Here is a 19641-nt window from a genome sequence, read left to right on the forward strand (position 1 = left end):
AGGAGCACTCCCGCACACGTCACCATACACCAAGACAACACTATGTATTCACTATTCGAAAATAAACGCACCATTTTCACAAAATTTTAGCTCAAATCACAGAATCAACACGTAAACACCTCCCTTGTGGAGTCGGATAAAACTAACTAAAAATGTAATTCTCTCCCTCGGCCGCAAAGCGAAAAAACTTTCATTCTAAAAACACAATGTTATGCGCTGATTTTACAAAAACTATTATTTCACGGTCACTGTCATTGGGTTAAATAACTAGAAAATAGACAGCTCGTTAATTTATGTGGGGGAAAATACTGAAATGAAAATTATATTTCGAAAAAATTGAACATAACAATTTTGTTGTTCTTGACGAGATCTGTGGCGGGTTAAAATTAATGTACGTTTTATAACTTCAAAATAGTATTCCTTTCAAACCTTCAATTCCTAACCGTTGAGCTTGACGAAGTGTAAAAGAAACATTTGAAATAAACGACTACTGATAAAATGCCAACGGAATCAAAACAAAGAATATATAAATGGGCGAACAACAGGAATGTGGTTCACGAAAAATTGTAGAAAGTGGAAAGGAAATAAATAATTTTTTTGTTTTTGAACCAGGAGTTTATTTCAAATGTATTATTAATATTTTTTTGTATGTATTTTCCCTACAAGTATGTATATAAAATTGGGAGAGAACAAGTGTACTTATATAATATTTGTAAATTTAACAGCTTAAAAACATACTTATCCATTTTCAAGGAGAAATGAGTTTGGAATGTGTAATAAAAAAACAATTGGATTTTGAAAGTTTCTAAAAAAGTAAGAATAAACATATTGTAAGAATAAGAACATGAGGATGTAAAAAAAACATAAAAACTTGTTGCTACAATTACTGCACCAATGAATTTATCAATGATAGTTAGCGGCTAAAGAACCAGTCGTAAATGTTGTAACATGCAAATTTAAGTTTTTTAGGGATGCATCGAACGATTTAAAGCATATGTAAATTTTCATTTAGTCGCACAACTACAGCCCTCAGTCCTCGACAAAAATTTCAAACAATATTATATAAAGTACGTTGACGTTGAATAAAAATAAAATTATCAACTGTCAAACTAAAATTTTATTCCTAATGTTGAACTGATTTCATAATATTTTATCAAAATATATTTTTATGCTTTAGTAACCCAAAAATATAAAACCATTGCAAGTTTTACTTTATAATGCGAACTCTATAAGTCAACATATCTGTTAGAAGAAAACTAATTTGATCGCGCTTAAGAAATACGTAGGTACCAATCACATCGAAACTTTGATCCTTTTCTGCTAAGGGAGCACAGTGACTTCTTAGAAAAATCCTTTGATTGTTCTTGGTGTTATCAGTAATATCGATTTCAAATTTGTATGATCTGGCTTGTTCTGGAGGCCCCACCAGCTGCATCGCCCAATAGAATGTATCATTCCAATAACGGTAATGCAGTTTGAAGAGTGAACTAGAGAATTTCAGGATGTAACAAATTTGGTCTTCAGTCTGGAAGTAATTCTCGTTGTCAATGAACACGGTCACACTGTCAATATCTAGAATACTATCGTGGTGAGCGTTTACAACGTGTGCGTACACTTCCTTGGAGGCGTTTTCCCACTTGCAATTTTCGTAATCTGCGAGAGGACATGATTGTGGACCGTACTCACAGTATTTTTGGTGTTGCTTAATTTGTCCCGGTTTTGAAGCAAAGTCGCAGCCGTATTCGGAGAATCTGCACGGGTAGGTTAATAAGAACGCCATTTTTTCAAGAGTAAAGTTTTGCGTATTTTTAATTTCGCCTTTGCAAGTTGGACATTCAACAATTTTAGATTTGCAAGCGGAGCAAATACTGTGACCCGTGATGCACTGGAAAATTGGTGGAATAATATACTCGAAGCATACAGGGCATTCCAATTCACTTAACATATCAAAATTGATTTGGGGACTCGGATTTTTTTTTGCAACCGTGTCTTGTTTCTCATCCTTATTATATATTTTCACCGATCCTACAATAACTAACGGATCGTTTAATTCCTTCTTAACGTGTTCGACGTTCATTTCGGTTACGTTTTCTTCGTCGAAGTTTTCAGCTGACTTTGGTGGAAATTTCACCGAAAGACTGTTAGAATTGTTTTTTACCGTCAATTCATAATTGTATTTGGTTACTGGATCTATTGTTTTGTAGCAAAAAATGGAAACCTGAAGAATTTCTCTTGCTTCATCTAGCTTCCTCTTAAAACAAAAAACCTCGTCCTTGTAAATCAGAAGACTGTACGTTTCGTACGAACTGAGAAAATCCATTTCAAATTCACCGGTCCTGAGTATGGAATTTGCATGCAGCTGTTCAAAGTGATCTTGTAGTTCATTGACAGTGCTTTGCCACATGCAATCCAGCGGACAAGAGATAATCCTGTACGGACAGTTTTTTTCGTGGTTTGGAATATCTATTGGTGTTAAATTTTCAAGACAACCTTCTGAGTTGTAGATGCACGGGAACTTTAGAAATTGGGCCATAGTTTCGTACGGTCCATCTCTTACATAATACTTGTCGTCTGTCAGAAGTTCAGAACATCGACCACATACTGCCGTTTTATCTTTGTCGATGTGTATCGGAAAATAAGATAAATATTTATTGCAAACACCACATTTTACTTTGTTTAGAGCTTCAGTTGGTACCGACATGTTTAAGCCTGTAAAAAAATTGTACACATTACAAAGGTTGTTCTTATTTTTGACAAATTTTCTTTTTTCTTTGGATTTTTTAATCTCAAAATAAATACATACAGCGTGTTATGAAAGTCGACGTAATAAATTTAATCACCAATAGAACCCTTTAAAATACAAATTTTTTACATATTGATCTTTTTTTCATCGATTTTTTTTACACTTTTCTAATCACTTAAATATTTGACACTTCGCTCATAGGATAATCAAAATCATCAATTGAAACGAAAGAGTGAGTGAAAATGTTTTTGTGGGGTAAAAACAACAGTTTTTTCAAGAAAGAACGATCACTGTTCTAATACTTTTTTACTGGAAACACATGAGCGGATATGAATTTTAGGATTCAATAGTTATTTACATTACCAGATGCGTAAGTGAACTTTTTTTGCCAAGGAGGTAGTTCAAGACCCGAGGCGACAGCCGAGGGCCGTGAAACCTCCGCGGTGAAAGAAGAAACTTGCGCATCGTGTATTGTATTAAATTTTTCCTACTACGAAGCACCAACATTTTATAATGTTAAAAAAAAATAGCAAAAATCGTGCCGTATCGCGACCGTCCTTGGATCTTGGAAGTAAAAACCATAGCAACAGCTTTTACAAACATTTTATTTTTCGTCTTCAAACGGCGTGAATTGTGTAAGTGCGTGTAATCCGTAATAATGTTAGTTTGATAGTTTGCGGTTATTGGTATTTATGCAACAAGTTTTCCCGCAAAATATGGAATGTGACGGAATTGAAAGAGCCGCTGGAATTACGTTAGGCTCATTGTCGCCTGTCAAGTCGGGTGAGCGATATAACCTAACTTTCCAACAATTCATAAATCACAATAAATGTGAATAAGTAGATTAATTTTCCTTTGTTGTATTCAATTGGACTAATTAAACTACATATTATTATAAAATGTGTTGCTGTTTTCCATTTAATGTTTTGGGTACCTCAATCGAAATTGTCACAAAATAAAATAAATTCTCCTCGTCCCGTAAGGAATCTCCTAGTCGCGTAAGTATTTTACTTTCGTAGCTAGCAACCACACGCAAGATAGGATTCACTTTCGATTACAAGTGTGTTGCTAGGGCAGTAGATGAAACTTTCTAGATACGTAGTAGGAAAATTATATTTAATTTTAACTCTGCTTGGAAGAAGTTGCGGAAGAAATGATAAATAAAAAAGACGTTTATTTTAACGAGTGCTATTGGGGGTTAAATTTATTACGTGGACTTCCTAACACCCGGTACAGCCTTGTAAAATAAATATCAGGTACTGTCAATTATTATTGTTAATATAAATTTGGTAAAATTAAGAGACAAAATTAAAAAGATTTGCGCAAATGTCACGTAGTATGCGAGAAAAACCAGTTATTCATCGGGATTTGTCTCTTTCCTAATTTAAATTAACTGATAACTGTCATTTCTAAGGAAAATGTACTTAACCTAAAATTTTATTAAGCCGGTAATTCCCCTATTACTTGAACATTAAGATAACAAAAATCTGAATTTTACGATTTTAAGGCAAATGGTCTTATGCATTACACAAAATATGTTGCAATAGCATCGAAACAGCGTGTACATAATTCAACTCGGGTTTCTTGCAACAAGACTCTGACAATGTTTTACCTTATATACGGTGTTTTACTGGAAGTGACTCACAATGACTTTTCAGCACATCCAAAATAATGATAAACTTGAAAAATATTTATAAACAGGAGCACTCTAGCTTATCACTCTAACCTGCACTTTTTCTCAGCGGGCTGCGCCTTTTGCAAGATAAAAAAATGACGTTTAAGTGTAGGCAACTTTTATAACGTAAACGTTATCTGCGTAATGGTAGTCTAGTTATCCATGGGTTTATTCAATGGAGACATCTGTTTATAAATTTCAGATTTGAAGATTTTACAGTGATACATTTTTGTAATTATTTTTTGTGATTCTATCAAAATTGATATTAAGAATTTTTTAAATGGAAACTACAGATATTGCTCTATGGTCATAACTAATTGTAATTAGTCATTCTAAGAAATATAAATAATCAAGACATTTAACACTGTAACGATAGTTAATTTTTAATGCAGGTGTGATATAAATGAATAGTATTGAAAGTAAATGGAAGGAAAGTCCAATCTATCTTAATGGCTATACTAATAGAACTGATTTATTACAGAGTTTATGAGTTCTTTTCAAAATTTATACTCTCATTATTAGGTAGGTAGGTAGGTACTAATTAAAAATATTATGGATCTTAGCAGGCCGCTTTTAGCTTAAATGGACATTTCGTGAGTTCATTGTTGTGAGAAAAGTGCATTATTAAGAATTTTAAATTAACATTAAGCATTTCATTTGTAATGTTTATATTGTCCATATTTGATTAACAATTTTTGTAGTAGGTAAGTATGACTTAAATTCGAAAGTCTCTTTTTCACATTACAAAGAACTAGATCAACAAAAAACAATCGTACGTCACACGTCAGTCTCCAAATGATGTCTTTTTTAAATGTTTCCTGTTTTTTAGTTTTATTTTCTTATGTGAATATTTTTTAGCTTAGATCTGTTTTATGTAATTTCTAACTTTAGCCATCATCCATCCGAGTATCATTTTCTTATTAAAGAAATTAATTTTTTTGGAATTGCACTGCCACCTTGTTTTTACATTTAAAAAATCGATATCCCGAAGATCATAAATAGTACTAAAAAAGTGTCAATAAATGTATAATTTTATATAAACATTAAAAAATTCTAATAACAAATTGATAAACGTGTGTTTGTTATTATTATTTCTTTTGTTCGCAAAAGAATAACTCCACGTTAATTTTGGTGTTCCAGAATTTGATTGTACTTTTTAAGGCTTCTTTAACATGTCACGTTTACCATTCATCAATGAAGTAGTGCAGTGCAACTATGCGCGAACTGCATTGCTGCCACCGACGTGGTGGTGCATCCAGAGGAACTAGGTCAGTTGGTTTAGTTCTACCCGTGCTTCCATTCTAAATATCAAAACTAATTGACCTAAGTTTTAACGCAATAACCAAATTGCATTATAGCGAACATGAGTGTAATGGTGTTAAAAAAAATTCATTGGATTGCAGCATGCTCTTTGTTTGGAACGTATCCTTGGATTAATGATGTAACCTAGTTTGCTTCAATCAATATCGCGGTAAGGAAATAATTTCCATTACAAGTATTTCGTCTGATCACAATTAAAGTTAGTTTCGTGACTGTACTTTTCGCGGTGAAACAAAATCTCCAGGAAAACTCAGTTGTTCTCAACACAATTGTTCCAAATTAAGGAATTTGGAAGGCAATCAGCTCGAGTGACTTTTCATAATAGTGCTAGTCTCTGGTTTCAGTTAAACACCAACGGGGTGTAAAACATAAGACAAGCTTGCAAATGAACACATCTGCAGAGAACTTGTAAGTCGGCATTTGACGTAAGCTTAGAAGAGCGTAAGATTTGGAAGTAAATTGTGCCGGAACGAGTCGACAGCGACGATCGACAGCTGCAACATTTCTTATTAACACCGATCACTTAATCAGTCGTAGTAATGAAAACGGCAAGGCAACAAAATCATGAAGAAATTTCCTTTTTTAAACTGAATAGTGAATATTTCTAGTGTCTGATTTTATTTGAGATTCAGTTAACTGTCAGGTTCATCGCTTTTAGTTGCGCTAAAGTGTGTGCAAAGACGTTTTCTTCTCGAATTGATGAACCCCTTCACGAGATATATAAACCTGTTAAAAACATTTTCCTTCACATGTAGGAGTCACATCTGGTGGCAGTCAATGGGGCTAAAATAAATCTGGTAGTGTTTCGCTTAGAAACAGCTCAGACCGAACGTTATGCAAATTTGATGTTCCGGGCTCAATCCAGAGGAAGTGTTGTGCCAAATGAATGTTATTTAGTCGTACATGTCACACGTCACCCGTTTTCATTACGTGTCACAGCCAAGGTGTAAGATCGTCAGTTTCCCATAGGGATACGATCGCGATCGTTCCGCCCCCATTTCCATCCCCGCGATAAGATTTACAATTTTCTTTTATAAACCTTAGAGCTCGGAAAAAAGCGTCGAGTCGATGCTTGACTCATGTTTCTGAGTAAACATCCCTTCGCATCAATTCGAGTGGTTGTATTTCAATTAATGTAATACGAGCAGAAGTGGTTGGCTTCCAGAACACGCCGTTGTGGAATGTTAATATTTCTCGTCGGTTCGGGATTTCAGTTTAAACTTTTGAATATTCATTGAAGTGTAATTAAAATATTTTAATGAGACGGCACCGCTAGCTGCAATACAACACTACATTTGATGGATTTGAACAACTTTATAACTAAGTGCGTGTTATTGTATAATTATTCAAATTTCGCTTATTCACTCTACTGAAACAGAGTTGTCCCTTTTTAATTGAAGAGACATCGGGGCAGCATGGGGTTAACAGCTTCAGATAATGTGTAGAACTCTACTTCTGCTTTCCTCCTTTTTTATTCTCTTATTTTAATATGTTTCTTTTACGTAATAACTTTTACTCATTAACATTTTTACTGACAAAACCGTCAGTATCCTCGACGGATAGTATACTTCATACAATAGATTGCACGTTTTTTGACAAAAGACAGACACAAAGACAAGTGTGGCGGGAATTAATCTGCAGGGCTACAACGGTTTTCTAAATAATGTGAAACAATTGAGATGGAGAGTTTAGTATTTTTCACTGCGTTATGTTTTAGAACTAGAATTTAAAAACGTGCAATCTATCAACACCTAGGGCGTATTTTGTGTTGCCTATACAAGAATAAGATGAAGTTCTTATTGGAAGTTAATTGTCCTTTTTTTGTATATTTAACGATGCCTAGTGGTCAACTTTTGGCAGTTTCATTAAACTTCACGTTGGAAACAGGATTTTTCCTTGATGTCGATTTCATTTAATAAAAAGTTAATGGTGGACGGAAGAGTCCGCTGAATGGGAACGTTTGATCACGATCCCGAATGGCTTTAATTAAATCACACACGGTTGCTCAAGTCCAGTTAAATTGAAAATAAATTAGATATGCCTCCGCTTTAAAAACGTCCATTGATGAGACAAAATTGCGCTCCATACCGACGGGGCTGCATAAATAGCGAGTTTAATATCAATTTCGCAAGAACCCTCGTCCTACTCTTTCAAAATTGAATTTAAAACACGATGTTAATCGTGTGCTCTAATTTTGTCAAGCGTCAAGCTCTCATGGTACATGCAAATCAGCAACGTCGCTCACTTGTGATGACATCTAGCTCGGTGTGTGACTCTTTAAATGCGCCTGTTTCGAAATTTAGCCCTCGCTATGACATGATTTTCCCATCTACGTTATTAACACCTATACGTTGAAAATATTAGCGAAAATTTGCATGCACGAGAGCTGCTTAAATAGCTTTAAATGCTTTTAACTCTCTGAATGTATTAAAGGGCGCATATAGGCACAACAAAGTTGTGCACTAATTAGATTCTAGTCTTCTAAATGGAGATTCAAATCAAAGTTAAATTATTCTCACCTTGATGTGAGTTTACAAAATTGGGTATGTGAAAGTTAACGAATTTTCAATAATTAGAGGGTTAATTTACACTTTATCTACATAAGAGAGAAATATTTTACCAATGTTTATCTATCTGTTTGGTTCTCCAGTGTTGCAATTTGCAATTTCATGGTAGTAAAACTAGCGTTACTATTTTTGAGACATTTGTGACAAAATTCTGTTTTTAAAATACTATTGGTAACGTCATTAAAGAAAAACTTTTTTTCTACCGACTCTGAAAATTAAAAAAAAATCAAATAAAGTCCATTCAAAAATCAAAAAACCACCACCTGTTGCTTTAGGTTGGTAAAATTTAAAAAACCCTAGGTAGATATTTTTTCATACTATATGCCGTTCACGATTGTTTTAAACACGCAGGAGGCCATGATATTTTTTTGTTAGATTGGCGTCAGGTCCTGTCATATGACGTTTTGTTATTAAATATTCGTCTTGTTGTCAATTCCCTAATTGATTTAATGTAATTCAATTATAACCTAAAATAGATTTATTATGCCAAATCACAATATTGCCAACTAAAATGTCAGATTTTCATAGACAGTCCGAATTTGAAATAATCGTGAACGGATAATACATATAAACCATTCACGATTATTTCAAATTCGGACTATCTATGAAAATCTGACATTTTAGTTGGCAGTATTGTGATTTGTCTTAATAAATCTATTTTAGGTTATAATTCAACCGAACACTGCTCCCAATTTGTTACATTTTTTAAATAATTGAACGCATTAGGAACAATAATCGTAAAATTGTAATTGAAATGAAACATACATATTTGTAGGGCAGTTCTGGGTAAATTCGTATTAACTAAATTAATGACGGAATTGACAACAATGCGAATGTTTAAATACGAAACGTCATATGACAGGACCTGACGCCAACCTAACAAAAAAATATCGCGGCCTCCTGCGTGTTTAAAATAATCGTGAACGGCATATATGTTGGTCACTATAAATTATGACATTTATTTGATTCAAAATAAAATTCAATTGCTTTGAATTCCGTTCATATTGTTTTATTAGCAGCACGTTTCATTTATTTATTGATTCTTACTATTTTTATTTAAACACACAGCGTTGCCGATAGTAATTTTCGAGGAAAATGCGACGTTGATGGTTTTTTGATTTTTGAATGGACTTTATGTAATTTCTGACGTTTGGTTGGCAAAATGTCAATATCCCGGGTGTTATGGAAGCCCACGTAATAACCACCAATAGAAGGCTCCGAAATACACATTTTTTACATATTGACCTTTTTTAAACGAATGTTTTTTTACATTTTTCTAACCCCTAATTTGACACTTCGCTCATGGGATAATCATTAATTAAAACGAAAGAGTGAGTGAAAATGTTTTTGTGTGATAAAAACTTTACATTTTTTTTTAAGAAAGAACGACCTCTGTTCTAATAGGTACATTTTTTATTGTTTTTCATTCGAGTATTTGAATGGAGTAATTTTTTTTTTCGTGCTTGGTTATCAATGGATGTGTAAACACATGAGCAGGTATGAATTTTAGGGTTCAAATTATGTTTAATTTTAACTCTGTTTTGAAGAATTTTCGGAAAAAATGATGCATAAAAAATAGTAGTTTATTTGACGAGTTTGTGTGTAAATTGGGCCTTTTTTGGCACGAGTGGGCCATTTTACACACGAACGAGTTGAATACAAGGTTTTTTTGTTCGACGAACCCCTTAAAGGCTCCAAATCGCTTAAAACCTTTAAAATTAGCTTGACGGTTCGTTTTGACAGGTTGTGACATTTATCAAAATCCGTTCACATAGGAGAAAATTCTCAAATTCTGACAGTGTCGAACAAAAAATGTTTATTTTAACGAGTTCTATGGCTGTTAGTTGAAAAAACTGCACTGCTTTTTCTTAACTTTAAATTTGGACTTGGGGGTTGCTTTCCGTACAATTAACAAGGCAATAGAGATAAAAATTGTAATTTAATTTTACTGGACACGTCTGTGCCGCTTCACAAATGTACAGAGAATGACAATTTTACCTGACCCAAGGATTAGGTATTACACTGCAGGTGTTTTGGCGCCAGGGCGACAACCCGCCTTCTGTAATGGACTTACAAATAAAAGTTACCTGCAAAATTGCAGAACACACCGGCCCCCTTGAAAGGACCGCTTTCAATCAAAACATAAACAAACAAAAAAAGAAAGTGATTTACAAACAAACAAAAAATTCTTAATAACTAACTAATAATTAACAGGGTTCAAACAAGCAATTACAAATATGTGACTGATGTCATTCTATTAAGATGCTTATTCTATTTATGGCTCGGCGCACACTTCCAGTTAAGGTTTTTACCGTTACCGCACGCACTAAACCATCACTTCCGGGGTGAAGTTCTTGAATTCTACCTAGCTTCCATTGTAATGGAGGTAGATTGTCGTCGCACAATAACACTAAACTTCCTACTTTGAAAGGTTTGTCTGTCTTATCCTGCCACTTTGACCGCTGCTGAAGATGGTGCAGATACTCCGATGACCAACGCCTCCAGAAATGTTGTTGCAATTGTTGGACCAATTGCCATCTTGATAAACGATTGAGTCTGATTGGAGTCAGATCTGGCTCCAACACTGTTGTTAGTCGGTCTCCAATGAGAAAGTGTCCAGGGGTTAACGGGATTAGATCGTTGGGATCTGTGGATGGCTGTGTTATGGGACGGGAGTTTACGCACGCTTCTACCTGAGTTAGAAATGTGTACATTTCTTCGAAAGTTAAACTAGTATCGCCCATAACTCGTTTAATATGACCCTTGACCGATTTTACTCCAGCTTCCCAAAGACCTCCCCAATGAGGTGAATTTGCTGGTATGAATTTCCAGTTTGTGTTATATTTTAACGACTCAGAGAACAGTTCTTGTTGGAATTGACTATCTTTAAACAACTGCTTTAACGTTTGGAGTTCTTTATTAGCTCCAACAAAATTTGTCCCGTTGTCGGAATACATTGTCGTCACGTTACCTCGCCTACTAATGAATCGACGAAATGCGGCCAAAAAAGAATCCGAAGTACAATCGCTAACTAATTCAAGGTGGATTGCCTTTGTAGAAAAACAGACGAAAACAGCAACGTAAGATTTTATTAACCGTTTTCCGCGACCGCGTCCTTCTTTGATACTAATTGGACCTGCATAGTCCACCCCGGTATTGATAAATGGTCGAGAGGGTTGCACTCGAGTGGCAGGTAAATCTCCCATTTGTTGATGACAAATCGGAGGATTTGTTTTCTTACATTGTATGCACCTTCGAATTACTTGTTTTACAACTCCTTTTCCACCAAGAGGCCAATATTGTTGCCTGATTGCCGCTAGAGTAGCTTGTGGTCCCCCATGTAACTGCATTTTGTGACATTCCGTTATCAGTAGGTTCGTTATATGATGTTTATGAGGCAGCACGATTGGATGTTTTTTATCAATGCTTAAAATGGCGTGTGTCAGTCGTCCACCTACCCTAATTAATCCTGACGATTCATCTAGGAAGGGGTTTAATGATTTTAGTTTACTTTTATTACCTACACTGCCCTTGGTTTTTAAGCATTTTAATTCGGTGGAAAAAACACCTGACTGAACAATTTTTAACACGACTAGTTTTGTTTCGTGAATTTCCGAAATTTCTATACGGCCAGTTAATTTGTTCTTTACGTCGCGGCAATTGTGAATGAACCGTCGACAATATGTTATTACCCGGAGAAGTTTGGAAAAATTGCTGTACTTTGATAAGATTGGCCACTCCTCCTTTTCAGTTACCGTTAATGTAATTAAAGGTCGCGAATCTCTTTTGCATTTGACTAAGCCTTCCTTCCACGTCTCTTGGTTTAACCAGTTTGGACCATGCCACCACGAAATTGACTTGACTAGTTCTGTTGGTGACAAACCGCGCGAAATTGCGTCAGCTGGGTTTTCGACTCCGGCTACGTGGTGCCAGTGATCTGGGTTCGTTAAGGTGCTGATTTCTGATATACGATTTGCTACAAAAATCCTTTCATTCATTGTTTCAGCCGCCAACCAATCTAGAACAAGGGTTGAGTCGGTCCAGAAATACGTGCCATCGATATTTAGTTTGATTGAGTTTCGAACCTTAACGTACAATTTTGCTAAAAGTAACGCGGCGCATAACTCCAGTTGCGGAATTGTTGTAGCCTTTAAAGGAGCAACCCGTGATTTTGAACACAATATATTATTGTGGTATACTCCTGTTGCATCCAGAGATCTAATGTAAATTACCGCGCCATAGGCGTCCTTTGAGGCATCGCAAAAACCATGAATTTCTAATTTTACGGGCTCCCTACATTTTATATTTCTCGGAATTGACAAGGAGCTTACTGCAGGTAAACTGTCTACAAAATACAACCAGGTAGATTCAATGGATTCCGGTACGCGATCATCCCAATTGAGTTTTAACGCCCAAATTTGTTGTAGTAAAAGTTTCGCTTTTAGAATTACAGGTCCCAATAACCCCAAAGGATCAAATAATTGCGCAATAACTGATAAAATTGATCGTTTTGTTACTGTAGTGTTTGACTTTAACTGAAATGAATATTTGATTTCATCCTTGTGTGCATTCCACGTGACACCTAGGGATTTTGTATCCTGTTTGTCAATTATTAATTGTGAAGTGGGACCCAATGCCTGTTCTGCAATTAAGGATGGATCATTTGAATTCCACTTTCTCAGCTCGAAACCAGCATCAGCTACTACGCGAGTAATTTCCGTACGAATTTTTTGAAGTTGTTCTATCGAATCTGCACCTGTCAACAGATCGTCGACGTAAAAGTCTTCCAGAATGTGTTTACATGCGAGTGGATACTGATCTTGATGTAGCTGTGCAATGTGTTGCAAAACTTTAATTGCCAGGAATGGAGCTGAGGTCGTTCCGTAAGTAACCGTGTTTAACTCATACTCGATAATTGGTTGATTTGGGTTTTCGCGCCACAAAATAGTTTGATATCGCCTGTCATCTGGGTGGACCCACACCTGGCGATACATCTTTGCAATGTCTGCGCTAAAAACGTATTGGTGTGATCGAAATCGCAGTAATATGGTGACTAGATCCGGTTGGATCGTAGGTCCTACCAATAAAGTTTCGTTCAGCGAAATTCCCGAGTTGGTTTTGCATGAACCATCAAAAACTACTCGTACCTTGGTCGTGGTACTTGATTCCTTGACCACGCAGTGATGTGGAAGGTAACACCGAAACGCGTCTATATTGGTTACCGGAGACATGTGTCCTAACTTTAAATATTCCGCCATAAATTTTACGTAGTCCGATCGTAACGTTGGTTGTCTCATCAAATTTCGCTCAAGTTGCAAGAACCGCTTTGTAGCAATGTCTTTGGAACCTCTCAATTTCGAAACGTTTTGTTTGAATGGCAAACGCACGACGAATTTTCCATTTGGCTCACGGGCATATGTTTTTAAAAAATGTTCCTCACACCAAGCTTCTACCCGAGTGCGCGGCGGACCCGTCGTTGTTACCTGCTCAATTTCCCAAAACCGGGCTACCTGGTCTTGCAGTGTTATTGCTAAATTTGCACACGTTTTTAAATTTGATTGCGATTCTGCAATGCTCCCACCTATTAACCAACCTAATTGAGTGTTTTGTAAATGTGGGTGGCTATGATTTGCTTTAACTGACTCTGGTAACATGACACTCCAGAAAATATCTGCCCCAAGTAGTAAATCGATGGGACCGCTTTTATTGAACGAAGGGTCCGCTAGTCGTAAATTTGGCAAATTTAGTCGGCGCTTGTCGAATGATTTTACCGGCAAGTTTTCCGTTATTTTTGGAATTACCAGACAGCTCAAGTCGAATGTATTGTCCCTGTCGTTGAGAGGACTGATCTCTACCTGTGTTACCCTTTTTATATTGCGGTTTAGAGAACCAATACCTGAGACTGGCATGTTTACATTTTTGAATGATGTTCCCACTAAGTTGCTTAAATTTTCAGAAATGAAATTACTTTGTGACCCAACATCTAAGAGTGCTCGACATTGTTGCCATTTTCCACCTGCATCTCTTACATTTACATATGCGGTTGAAAGCAATACTTCTGAGGAAGAAAATTTGCACACGTAACTGGTGTTTGACGGACCTTCTTGAACATTCGTTGTCTCCGTATCGTTTGATGCTTTATTTTTTAAATGTAGTAGACTGTGGTGCCTTTTGTTACATTCGCGACAACATGATTTTGTGAAACAATTCTTTGCTACATGATTTTCCCGTAGGCAATTTAAACATAACTTGCGGGTCCTAGCTTGTTTGATACGATCTTCGATCGAGAGAGATAAAAAATTAGGACATGCGTTAAGTTTGTGTTGATTTTCGCACAATGGACATTTTGACGTGTTAACCGTTATGTGTGTTGTCTTCACTGATGCCTTTGATTTTGGATTTATGTGTATCTTGTTTATTGCCATTGACTCCATTAAACGACACTGTTTTGTCAACAATTCAACTAATTGTTTCAATCGCGGAACACTGTCTCCCTCTAAAGATTTTTCCCACTCTCGTTGAATGTGTTCGTCTAACTTTGAGATCATGATTTGTATTAATAAAATGTCCCAGTGATCTACCGGTTGATCAAGGACCTTAAGTGCTTTTGTATGTGACGTTACCGCCTCTAGTAAACTACGAATTGCTGAAGGTGAATTTTTCGGTACCGGTTCTAAACTAAAAAGTAACGCATTTACGTGGTTTTGGACTAAGATGCGCTTATTTTCGAATTTCTCCCGCAATGATTCCCAAGCTACTTCGTAATTTTCAGAGATTGTTTTTAGTGAAACTACTACTTGTTTAGCTTCACCCTTTAAACACGATTTTAAATATAATAGACGCTGCGTGTCGTCTAGAGAAGGGTTCTCATGAATGAGCGGCTTAAATACTTCGTAGAAAGGTAACCAATCCTCGAATTTGCCCGTAAATTCCGGAAGGTCGATTTTCGGTAACGGTATCGAGTGAAAGTTGTTGGATAACGGTGCTGAAGGTTGTCTTTCTACAGGTACGGACTCTGAAGACCGTAACGAAATTTCGCTCTCGAAAACATCTAAGACCTTTAAGATTTTTGTGTCGAATTCATCGCGTTCCTCTAGTTCTATATCCTGATCGTCTGATAGATCTTCAATTTGCGTCTGAGCTTCTACAAATTCTTGCCATAGTGACTTGACTCCCGCAATTCGATTATTCAAAATTGATAACGATTCCGCTTTGTACGCATTCGTCGAGATGTATTTATTGTGAAGTAACGTGAGACGGCTCTTAAGTCTACCGCGTAGTTGAACGAGCTTTTGTAATTGTCCGGTCATATTAAACAAGGGCTTTGATTGACTTGTGAACAAACAATGAACAGGTAAAAGCGTTAAGGAAGTAGGACTTACTGTGGACCACTAGGATTTTTGGACCTGTTTCTCACGTTGCTCTTCGAAGACGATGATGATGTCCAGGTGGGGAGTGGTGGAATTTCTTCGCTTACACTGCTGCCGCTGAACCTGGAGCCTTGATCGATTCTCTGCACGTGATTCTCTTCCGTATCGAGACACTCTGGCTCGATATTGCCGTATTGAAATTGGGAACTTTTCTCACAAATCCGGCTCGAAGGACCAAATGTTAGTTGAAAAAACTGCACTGCTTTTTCTTAACTTTAAATTTGGACTTGGGGGTTGCTTTCCGTACAATTAACAAGGCAATAGAGATAAAAATTGTAATTTAATTTTACTGGACACGTCTGTGCCGCTTCACAAATGTACAGAGAATGACAATTTTACCTGACCCAAGGATTAGGTATTACACTGCAGGTGTTTTGGCGCCAGGGCGACAACCCGCCTTCTGTAATGGACTTACAAATAAAAGTTACCTGCAAAATTGCAGAACAATGGCTGGTTAAATTTATTACGTGAACTTCCATAACACCTTTATAAAATCTTAGAATATTTACGTGAAATTATGATTTTTCTTTATTAATCCTATGGGACTTTCTGCAACTTTTTTATGCACGTGGTAATTACGGACCTGAAATCTGCGAAATTTGTGAAGCTGGTAGTACAAAAAGAAAATGTATTGCTTATTTCTAGGTTTTATTTTCTACCTCAGTTCATAATGAATCGTAACAATGGAAATTTGCCTTATTTGCTGCTGTATCCTGTTAATTTGTCAGAAAGAGTCATCCTGTAAGGGTAGGATAACCGAGGGACGCTCACCGTTCTCAATCCTTTCCATTTAACTGGAGGTTAATCAGGCAGACAAATCAAAACTGGGAGTAAAGTCTCTAGGTTTGTCGTACAATGGGCCCTTAACATTTGATTAAAGAGCAAAAGCAGCATTCATCTCTAGTTAAAACACTTCCATCAGCAGCTCCGTCAAATAAATAAGCGTCGAGTCGGTTCCAATCGGACCATGTCATTTCATTAATTACTCGTAATTAAAACCCCTGTTGATTGGAGCAAACGGTTTATTTATCTAACGACACGAGAGTAAGAATCGTCCTCTCCCTCGTCCTGACAAGTGCCGTATCCGAAAGGAGTAGGTCTGCCGCGGCGGGTAAACAGTGCATCGCGATAATTCCATTAAGAAATGAACTGAGCCAAGAGCTTTTGATGGAACAGACTGGTGCGTATAATTTGTAAGTCAAATAAATGTTGTTTTAGTCGAACTTGGTGGAACACACGAACTTAAGTACACAGAGGCGGACTCGGCCATGCGAAATTATATGCTAATGCCACCGACACACGTACACTCTTCGATTTTCTTGCGTATGTGGATCCGCGGATGGACTCCGCGAGGACTCGTCGCCTTCTGTCCCACTCCCTTAGGGCCCAAAATCGCCCATTAGAGTGGTAACAAGTGCGCATCGGGCCGCGAACGCCCCAGAATGGGACTTGATTGAATTGAGAGCTCGTTTCCGCACGTTAGATTATCTAGATTGCCGATATATGCCTTGAATGCGAGAGAAACTGGATGGATGCCTCTCGTCGAGTTTTTGACGCCGATTTGGTCACCGCTCCAATCAACTAAATGTCCTTAAATGTCTGTTGGGGTAATAAATAGGTGAACGAAGTGGGCAGACTGGGACCGGGGCGGCGCTATTAGTCGGCAGTTATGCAGATTGAGCCCCATCAGTATTCAGATCGGAGCACTTCTCTGATTAACGCCAGTTCTGATGATGTGGTATAAACAGGCGCACATATTCGGCCTATGCTGACGAAGAGCTTTGGATACACCAAATAACGTGTTTGTGATGCTTGCAGATGCTGTAATCTGCCAACTTGACAAACACATTAGCAGAAAGCAGCGACTTGTGTTTGCAAAGGGGACTGATTATAATATCCCGCGGCATTCAGGTTAAATTCCCCGAGACTGTCACAAGTGACACGTCAGAGTCGTTGGGTCTTCCACTAAAAATTTCGATGTGGAATTTCAAGAATTAAATTATTCATGTGTGCAATATCTCAGCATTTTCAGCGGTACGCAGGTGACTAAACATTTTGTTTAGATTTAACTAAAATGAATGTTTTTGAAAAGAGAAATTATGATATGAAATAAGACCACATAATGCAATAAACTGATTTATTTTTTACCACATCTTTATTACAAAATAGTATGATATTTATTAATGTATTTGTGAATAGAACACATACAAAGAATAGATTTGCGTAAAAGATATTTATCGTCTATCAGGATCGTCTAAATTCAAACTGGATGGGTTGAGGGCATCAGAAAGTTGATCGGGAGCCTGCATTGTGGCGGCACAAAATTTAAACTGACCAACGTGACACACTGCTGCAAGAAGTGGAATAACCGTTTTAACAATTTCACAGACCTTATCAATGGCGGCGCTTATTTTGGTGGCGTGGGTCCCCATGGCGTTGCCCACTCGACTAGCCACTTCACCGAACCTCATCAGTTGTCTTCTCTACAAGACATTTTTCATACTTACTTACTTTAATATTTAAGTTTTTTAATTTTTTCGTGCTTACCATCCATCCGGGTTGTTTATCTTCTGGGACAATCTCTTGGTTTTGTGGCCATTTGGTCACTATTGCGTCACTTCTGACAGGATGTTGTATCGAATAGCATTGCACATACTGCAGAATTGTGCAAAAAACAATGGAAACAAATAAATAGAAAAATACTTTTGTAAAAAGCATTATAACGTCTTGAGCTTGACTGGCGATGATGTGGCTTGTAACAATAACGCGCTAGATTAATATTTTGTAAGGAAAAGGAATACGGAAGTGTTGTTTCCTGAGTCTGGTATACCACAAGACATTTTTATCATTAAACTTGTATTTGGTTTAATTTTGTGTTATGGAAATGTACAATTAAGAAAGGTCTTCGATTCCGTTGCCTGGAACATTAGGCGGAGAATACTGTATCGGTATATTTCCACGGGGAGGGTATCCTGGATATTGATATGGAACATTCACATAATACACCTGGGGTGGCATTGGTTGTCCATTGAGAAGATGGCAGCCAGTCTGAACCACTGGTACAGCTTGTTTTCCCAAATTAAGAGCTCTCTGTCCCTGTAAAATCCGATTTACGTGTTATACAAATTGTAATACATAAAAGATACTCACCAATTGCTTCCAGTCAAAAGGTTTTGGCGCTGCTAGTACTTGACCAAATAATACTACAGCGACAAAAATAACAAGTTTGGTAGTCATGTTCACTGACTGTGGGACAGCGAAATACTCTTAGCGCTGTTAGAACTTAATTGCTCTTTCAGCTCATGATTGGCCTCTTTATATGAAAATTATTGCAAAAAAAAATGGCCAGTAAATTAGATAAGAGCGGAAACCAAGTTAACACACTGATAAATCATCTTCCAATGGATTTAAATGTAACTGATAAAATTTTGGTTTGCGGTTTTTTTAACCTTTCCCTATGAGTGTGCTTTATCGAAATCTTAAATGTCAGTTACTTCTCAAGTTTTTTCCTGAATTGCAAAACTCATACATTAAAAAAATCTTTGGCACATAGAGTGTTTTATCATACATTGTTGTTAATTTGATCAAATTTCCACTACATACTTCATACTGTCCGCAATTATGTTCTTGTTTTTATTGGCTAAAACAGTCTTCCTGAACAGGCTTACTGTTGAATAGCCTTAAAATACCAATAAGTCGCATTAGACGGTTAACTCAGAACCGTATAATTTACACCATACTGTCTGTTAAATATTATTACTTCATATCCGTGTTTGCAATTTTTGCAATTTTTACTCGAGTAGCTAATACCTATATGATAAACGTATTTTTAAATGTTACACCAATACATTTCCCAGATTTTCTTAACTTTAATATTGTTGTATCGTGCGGTCATTTAAATTTATC

At 36.7% G+C, this 19641-nt stretch overlaps 1 protein-coding gene and 2 long non-coding RNA genes across 3 annotated transcripts; all 3 read right to left on the reverse strand.

The window, feature by feature from the left end:
- Positions 1 to 1106: 1106 nt before the first annotated feature.
- Positions 1107 to 4514, reverse strand: LOC138134967 (uncharacterized). The gene is made up of 2 exons (XM_069053578.1): positions 4356 to 4514; positions 1107 to 2709 (listed from the first exon to the last, which is right to left on the reverse strand). Exon 2 carries the CDS (start codon positions 2699 to 2701, stop codon positions 1208 to 1210), a length of 1494 nt encoding a protein of 497 aa, XP_068909679.1. The 5' UTR covers positions 2702 to 2709; positions 4356 to 4514; the 3' UTR covers positions 1107 to 1207.
- A 5713-nt stretch (positions 4515 to 10227) lies between these two features.
- LOC138135457 (uncharacterized) lies at positions 10228 to 15937 on the reverse strand. The gene is made up of 2 exons (XR_011160989.1): positions 10709 to 15937; positions 10228 to 10670 (listed from the first exon to the last, which is right to left on the reverse strand). It is a non-coding gene; the product is annotated as an uncharacterized lncRNA (long non-coding RNA).
- Positions 15938 to 17858: 1921 nt separating this feature from the next.
- Positions 17859 to 18632, reverse strand: LOC138135984 (uncharacterized). Its single transcript, XR_011161134.1, has 2 exons — positions 18283 to 18632; positions 17859 to 18218 (listed from the first exon to the last, which is right to left on the reverse strand). It is a non-coding gene; the product is annotated as an uncharacterized lncRNA (long non-coding RNA).
- Positions 18633 to 19641: the final 1009 nt, after the last annotated feature.

The sequence above is a fragment of the Tenebrio molitor genome, chromosome 7 (assembly GCF_963966145.1).
Source record: "Tenebrio molitor chromosome 7, icTenMoli1.1, whole genome shotgun sequence".
Taxonomy (NCBI): domain Eukaryota; kingdom Metazoa; phylum Arthropoda; class Insecta; order Coleoptera; family Tenebrionidae; genus Tenebrio; species Tenebrio molitor.